The sequence below is a fragment of the Entamoeba nuttalli genome (assembly GCF_000257125.1).
Source record: "Entamoeba nuttalli P19 unplaced genomic scaffold asmbl_2145, whole genome shotgun sequence".
Classification (NCBI taxonomy): Eukaryota; Evosea; order Mastigamoebida; family Endamoebidae; genus Entamoeba; species Entamoeba nuttalli.
The window spans coordinates 1-7,689 of record NW_008575103.1 but is presented as its reverse complement, the minus strand read 5'-3'; the positions used below and the strand labels follow the sequence as shown (position 1 = coordinate 7,689).

At 27.1% G+C, this 7,689-nt stretch overlaps 5 protein-coding genes across 5 annotated transcripts; 1 reads left to right on the top strand and 4 right to left on the bottom strand.

Annotated features, from left to right (window-relative positions):
• Nucleotides 1-351: 351 nt before the first annotated feature.
• On the top strand, nt 352-3,705 carry ENU1_011030 (hypothetical protein; the record flags this gene model as incomplete). The annotated part of the gene is made up of 1 exon (XM_008856679.1): nt 352-3,705. The coding sequence occupies one exon, from the start codon at nt 352-354 to the stop codon at nt 3,703-3,705; it is 3,354 nt and encodes a 1,117-aa protein (XP_008854901.1).
• A 47-nt stretch (nt 3,706-3,752) lies between these two features.
• Nucleotides 3,753-4,641, bottom strand: ENU1_011020 (hypothetical protein; the record flags this gene model as incomplete). Its single annotated transcript, XM_008856678.1, has 2 exons — nt 3,753-4,379; nt 4,423-4,641. 2 exons carry the CDS (start codon nt 4,639-4,641, stop codon nt 3,753-3,755), a joined length of 846 nt encoding a protein of 281 aa, XP_008854900.1.
• A 99-nt stretch (nt 4,642-4,740) lies between these two features.
• Nucleotides 4,741-5,739, bottom strand: ENU1_011010 (hypothetical protein; the record flags this gene model as incomplete). The annotated part of the gene is made up of 1 exon (XM_008856677.1): nt 4,741-5,739. The coding sequence occupies one exon, from the start codon at nt 5,737-5,739 to the stop codon at nt 4,741-4,743; it is 999 nt and encodes a 332-aa protein (XP_008854899.1).
• An 80-nt stretch (nt 5,740-5,819) lies between these two features.
• Nucleotides 5,820-6,803, bottom strand: ENU1_011000 (Ser/Thr protein phosphatase family protein; the record flags this gene model as incomplete). The annotated part of the gene is made up of 2 exons (XM_008856676.1): nt 5,820-6,618; nt 6,679-6,803. 2 exons carry the CDS (start codon nt 6,801-6,803, stop codon nt 5,820-5,822), a joined length of 924 nt encoding a protein of 307 aa, XP_008854898.1.
• Nucleotides 6,804-6,909: 106 nt separating this feature from the next.
• Nucleotides 6,910-7,485, bottom strand: ENU1_010990 (hypothetical protein; the record flags this gene model as incomplete). Its single annotated transcript, XM_008856675.1, has 1 exon — nt 6,910-7,485. The coding sequence occupies one exon, from the start codon at nt 7,483-7,485 to the stop codon at nt 6,910-6,912; it is 576 nt and encodes a 191-aa protein (XP_008854897.1).
• Nucleotides 7,486-7,689: the final 204 nt, after the last annotated feature.

Here is a 7,689-nt window from a genome sequence, read left to right as displayed (position 1 = left end):
ATTTGTTTATAACATATTTAATCATTTAATTCTTTATTCTTTTTTTTTAATATTCTTTTCATTAAAATGAGTGATTTAAAAATTAAATTATATCATTTTTTGTAATATTTTGTTAAAAACAATAAAAGAAAATAGAAATCAGAGGAAGATTTTTTAGCTATAAAAAAATGTTAATATAATACACTATTCCAGAGCACTTATAATGAATTAATTAATATAAAAAATAAAAAATAAATCAAAACATTCATTAAGAATTAGATTTAGTAATAACAATTATAAAAAATTATTTATAGAAAAAACAAAAAACTAAAAGAACTTTTAATTTAATTAATTTTATAATATAAACAACTCATGTCAATTCTTAATGAAGCTAATGACTGCCATAAAATATTAGTACGATTAGTTTCATATGCAAATACAATATGTAGTGAATTATTTAGAGTTAAAGATTTAATACCAGAGGATTTTATTAATCCATCAAATTGTTGTAAAGATTTAATATTTGATTACAGTTATATTCCAAAGAGTGAGTCTATTGATATGAAAATAAATTCATCAAGAGAATTAAGAATTATTGATATGAAAATAAAGGAGAAATATGAACGAATAATTTGGAGAACATTTCAAGTATTTGAATCTATTTATCAATACACTAAACAAGTAGAAGAGTTTTATGATAAAATTATTGAAGGAGAATATCTTCAATATAATGCAGAAACATTATTAGTTGATGTTGAAGGGAAACAGTTAGTATGTGAAACGTTATCATTTGTTGTACGATTATTATTATTATTAGATATATTAATACCAGGCATTGTACGTGAAAGAATACTTATTTTTGTATTAAGACATAAAAGAAGTAATGAATTTGGAGATTTAGATAAAATTATTCCATTAGTAAAAAGGACTGAGTACATTGTTGGTTCATCAAAAAAACCTTCCAATTATCCAGATGAATATTTAAAAAGAATTCATGTTAATGATTATATTGTTCAAATGGCCATTGGTAGAATGCTTTCAGATGATATTTATAATACAACAAAATCATTTCCACTTCCAGATCATAGAAGTTCTGCATTAAGTGCACAAGGAAGTTTATTAACAATGATATTGTTTTTATCTCCTCAAACATTAAATAATAACATTTCATTTATGAATGAAGTTGTTAATAAATTTTTTGGTGATTGTTGGATAGTACCAATATACATTGGTCATTGTATTGATTTAACTTTCTTTTGGGATTCTTATAAATCAGCTCGTCAAGCATTACAACGAGTAGTTACTCCATCTCATATTGAAAATATTTGGAAAGGACATCAACAAGTAATGGCTAAATGTAAAGTTGAATTACAAGGATATTTGGAAGAAGGAGGAATGACCGATGAAAAAGTAATGTTAAATATGCAAAAATTAATTAATTGTCAACGAAATTGTAATGTAGTATTAAGATGGGCATTATTACATGGAACATATCCAATTAAAAAATTAAGAGATATTTTTGTTAAACCTAAATATCATGAAGATATTATTGATTTTTTACTTGAAACTGCTCAATTTGAATTTGAATTAAAACGGATTATCAGTAATATTGTTAAAGAAAAACCATTACAATGGGAAAATTTAAAGAATGAAAGTTCTAAAAGAATGAAAGATTTATCTAATTATTTTAATGATGAAAATAAATTAAGTGAACATTCTAATTCAGGACTAATGAAATGGTGTTTATTTATGAGTGAACAAATTGATAAATTAGATGTAAAAGAAATTTCAAGTGGAAAATCATTAAGTAAATTAATACAAGCTATGGAAGAAGTTGAAACTAATTATTTAAATGACTTATCATTAGTTGTTGTTGAGACAGTAAGAAAAACTAAAGATATGTTAACAAAAATGTTTAGACTATTAAATGTTAATGATACAGTTAGAGGATTATTAGATAATATATCAGATTGTTCTTATGCTAATGAATTATTATCTACTCAAGTTTATGTTGAATATTTACAACAAATTATAAAGAAAAATCCTAGAAATTCATTAAAACTAAGAAGTTTAATTTTAAAAATGTCATCTATTCTTCATCTTGCTTTATTAAGAATGATGCAAGCTAAAACTGATGAACAAATGGAAAATGTATCTAAATATTATTCAGAAGTTTTAGTAAATTATGTACAAAGAGTATTAGAAGTTATTCCCGAACAAGTTTTCTTATTAATTAATTCAATTGCTAAGTTACAAGTTACAAGTATTCCAGAAACTCCGGTATTTGTTGAAAAGAAAGATATTATTAGTTTTGCTTTATTCGATGAAAGAAATTATCTTGCTGAATTAACTCATGCAGTATCTATTTATGCTGAAGGAATTCTTGCTATGGAAACTACGTTTGTTGGTATTATTCAAGTAGATCCAGTTAAGTTACTTGAAGATGGTATTAGAAAAGCTCTTGGAAGAAGATTAAAAAATATGTTTTCTAAGACATTACAATTTAAAATAAAAGGTAATTTAGGTGAAACTCTTACACAGTTATCTGAATTATCAAATCAAATTGGAGGATTTTCTACATCTTTTAGATATATTCAAGATTATCTTCATATTGATGGTCTTAAAGTATGGCAAGAAGAATTTACTAATGTAATTTCAACCTGTGTTAATGAAGAATGCAATAGTTTTTTGGCAAACGGATTAGATACAGTTAATTCTCAAACGTTTATTGGTAAATTAACAAGTCAAATAATGAGTATTGTTGATTATCGTAAAAATGTATTTTATCTTTCTGCTGCAAATGGATGGTTCTATAAAGATGGAAAAGAAGTTATTGGATATGTTTTTATGAGAAAATTAGTTAGCGCTCTAAGTGTTTTAGGAGTTACTGGAATTAATCAGTTATGTGCATTTAAATGTGTTAAAGAATTAAATGATATTATCACAACAGTAAATTTAATTGTAGAGAAATATTCTGTGTTTAATCAAATGACTCAAAACTTTAATGAAAATAAATTAAACGAACAAAATATTTTTAAAGTTATTGATAATGGATTATCTGTTGTAACAAAAATTGGTAGATCATTAATTGATACTTTACATAATCTTGGAACATTACAACTCTTAAGAGAACAATTTAATTGTCAATTATGTTCAGAAAATAGAACAAAAGCAACTAGTCTTCATTTTGCACTAAAAAGTTTTGACCAAGCATTGGTACATGACTTTTTTGAAAACCCAAATAAAAAAGAACGAGAACCACTTATATATAATGAAATTAATAGATTTCTTGATGTTGCTGGATTTGTTCCTGCATTATCTAAAGTGTATATAACATGTGCAGAAGGTGGTGATCAAATTGCATCAGTGTTATCATCATTTATATTATATTGTAGTCAATTCTTTATATTTGATTCAAAGTATCAAACACTTATGCTTCGACCAAAAGCACCTGTTCCATATGATCCTTATGTTCTTGCTGTTGGTATTGTTACAGTATTTAGACAATTTCATCCCTCAACAATGTGGGCTTCATTTAGTTATTTATCTTTATATGTAAAAGGGGTAATGACTAATTGCTTAACATTATCAAAACAAATTCCATTTATTATCTTCCAGTTATGTGATTTTATGACTTCTATTATTCAAATAGGAGGATATGATAAAAAAATATATGACTCTCTTATTCCAGTATCTCTTCTTGCCTCATTGAATCAACCAAATTAATTTAGTCAATACTAATTAGTTTAGTTATTTTTATTTGGAACTTGTTTTTAAAGAAGATGTACATATTGCTCTGACTCTTCTTTTGTTGTTTCAATAATACCAATCTTTTTAAACAAGTTTTGCCAATTTCCCCATAAATTAAATAAATGATGGAAATAAAAAAATGTTACTGCACAACATAATGCATCTGATGAGGCTGTTGATATAACTTTAAAGAATGATATAGTTTCTGGCAATATTTTTTGTACCATTAATGTTAATGGAGGTTGAGCTAAACATGAAGCCATGATAATGAAATACCCAGAAAATAAAATCATTTGTTTTGCAACTTCTTTTATTTCTAAGTCTTCGATTTTCCAATACTGAAGGAAATGCAATGTATTTGTATATAGTGATGATTTATGAATAAAAGTAATTATTGCAATTACACCAATCAACAAACATAAAACAATTCTTGGAATAATTGATATTCCCCATCTAATTCCTGGAGATGTACTAACACATATTGCAAATTCTAATGCACAAGAATGTGTATATATTGGAATTGAAGTGAAAAAAGATATAGACCAGACAATACAATGAGTAATGACACATCTTTTTTTACTTTCTTCTAAACAAATGAGTTGATGAAGAAAATATTCAACAACACAACATAAACACCATAGTGTTTGTCCCTATTTTATGTTAGACTAATTCTTTAAATGAAAATAAACAAACATATTGAACAAAATTTACAAAAGAAGCTTCAAAATGACATATTTTTGGATTATTTTGGTGTGACAGGAATATAGCAGACAAGACCACAGAGAAACATCCAAGTAAATTAACAAACATTAACATTGTAACATAGTGTTTAACATTTGACTGACAATACACAGGAAAATAAAGGAATGCAAATACCCCCGCAATAGCAATTACAAATACTCCTAAATCCATGATAAATTTTAAAACAAGGACTGCCACACTAAAACCCAAAATCATTACTATAAAATAGATATTAAGATCTAGATTTAATAAAAAAGAGGTAAAACTAAATTATTCTACTCGTTCTTCATTTATTGGTGAGTAAATATATCTTATATTATTATTTTTGTCAAGCGGAAGGTCTAATGAATCACTTCTTGATAATTCAAAAGGGATTGGTGCCTTGCATCTTTTTGAATGTTTTTTTTGTGACCTTAATGGAGAATAATCATTAAAAGAAATAGATTCAAGGTCCATTCTTCTAGCAGCTGAAATTTGTTCTTCTGAGCCTAACATAGACTGATGAGTGATTGTTTCTTCTAATTCATGTGACTTTCGTCTTTCACTAATACTACCTTCTAAATTAACACCTCTTTGTTTTTTTTGTTGATGTAATAACTCTTCATTTTGAATAGGTTCTTTTCTTAGTATCTGTCCAAATTCGTGTTTAAATGCCTTACTCTCAGTAACTCCTTTCTGATAGAATATTGTATTTTGGAATATTTTATTATGAGATGGATTTGTGTATATAGATACTTTTTCATTCATACTATTTTTGTCCTGTTTTGTTAATATGTGATATCCTATATTATCTTGACTATGACTGAAAGTTTTTTGATGGTTTAAGAAAAACAATTCTGAAGATGGGACATAAGTAAGTACAATATATGATTTATCAATATAATATGGGAGTGACTCAAAATGATTACCATCCTTTGAATGAAAAATACAATATAATTGGTTAGGCTTTTCTTGGTAATATAATAGCTCGTTATTTGCCCTAAGGATTGAAAGTTTATTCATAAGCTCTTTAAACGTTTCAGAGGAATTAACACAAATGTACGTTTCAGCACATGGAACCAAATAAAATAATAAACCAAACACAAAAGGTCCCATTCCAAGAACCCAATGCTTCAATCTTTTAAATAAGACAGCACAATACCCTGTAACATTTTTAGTATTGAAGATGAAATATTTAATAAGCTCGTAAATACTTACCAATACAAAAAAGAACACACCAAATAATAAACACAATATATTAAATGCTTTGTTAGTAGCAAGCATAGTCATTTTTGTTAATATTCTCAGGTTTACTTCATTATTTATTTTAATGCTCGGAATGAGATACAATCATCTCAAAACATTATTAGTTAATAAGGGGAGATTACTTTGAATGAAATCGTAAGATCAGAATCAATACACACAGTCGCCCCTTTGTTATCAAAGATACCAGCATATTGGCAAGCAGAAAATACTGTGACACACCTTCCTTCAACAAGAAATCCTTCTTTAACCACTTCATGACCACGAATTATATATTCTAAATTATTATCATCAAGAAATTGGTTCAGTTCTTTTACTCCAAAAACAAAACTAACTTCTCTTCGTTCATTATGTGCAAACCCAACCTGTTCTACATCAAAATCAGACCATAACAAATCTCTAAGAAGTCCTTCTTTTGGAATATCAACTGGTCTCTCAATTCTTCTCAACTGAGTGACATACCTTAATAATGGAGATATTCCACCATGAACACAAAAAATTTTATTGTTGATAATTGCAGCAAATGGCATTACATTAAAAGTAGATACGAAGGCATTCCAAATATGCAAAGTTCCGTATTTATAAATACATTCATGGTAAAACAAATTTCTTCTGTTAATTCGTGCACACTCATGATCACCACGACAAATAAAAATAGATGTTGGATATTTTACTTTCAAGGCATATAATAAACAAAGAACTTCTATCCCAAACTTTCCTCGATCAACATAATCTCCAAGGAATAAATATGTGATGTCTGGTGGTATTCCATTGTTTTGAAAATGACGAATTAGATCAAAATACTGCCCATGAAGATCACCTAAAATAACAATCTTATTAGTAACAACAAGATTTAATAAAACAGGTTCACTCATCATTTCATTTCTTACTTTTTGACAAAGGTAACTATCATAACTGTTATTCCTTAAAATTAATTGAAATTCTTGAATTAGAAAAACTTCAAACTATATAATATCTCCAGTAATAATTCTGGTTAATTCTTTACTTGTTCTTGCTTTAAATAATTCAATGATTAACAAATCAATATTAGGTACAATAGAAGTTATAGGTACAAGCATTGCTCTTGACATCAAGAATGAACAATTTTTAGACCTATTTTTATTATTTGAAGTATTAAAAAAAAAATTGAAAATAAAATACTGATAAACCTAACAATAACTGAAAATAGAAGTCCATTCATTTTGTTTCTATGGATTTGATAAGCAAATTCAACTTTCTTTTCATAATAGTAATTTCATCTTTATACTTAGCCATCTTATCGTCAGCCTCAGCTTTAATTCTTTCTAGTCGTGCACCAGCACCTGCTTTTCTTAATTTTTCGTTTTCAGCAGTCAAAATCTTTAATCTACTTTGTAATCCTTTAAGCCGTTCTTCTATTTCTGATTTGAAATCATCAAGTTCTACTTGACTTACTCCTCCACTTTGTGATGCTTTCATCATCTTTATAACTTCAGCACCTTCTAAACGTGCTTTTTTTTCTGCTGCAACTTGTTGTTCTAATTCAGTAACACGAACCTTTAATGTAGTAATAACTTCATCTTCTTCTAGTGTAGGAGGGATTTTGTCCATATCTTCTTTTGAAGTTTCTTCTTTCTTTCTTGTTAATTCATTAATTTGGTTTTGTTGTTGTTGGATAGTTTGTTGAAGAGAAGCTACTAAGACAAGGTCTTTGTCATGTTGTTCTCTAATTTGTTGAACTTCAGCCTTCTCTTCGTCTAATGTTTGTTGTAAGAAGTCACGTTCTCTTCTCATCTTGTCTAACTCTAATTTCAACTCTTCTATTTCTTCAAACGCCTTTTCTTTTTCTTCATCAACATAGTCCTCTTCATATGTTTCATTTGTCGTTTGTATGTTGTTGTTATTATTTTCTTGTTTAATTGAATAAAGTTCTGAGTTTGTATTTCCATTTTTATAGTCTTCTTGTGCTTGTACTTCTTGTTTGCATTCATTTTGTAC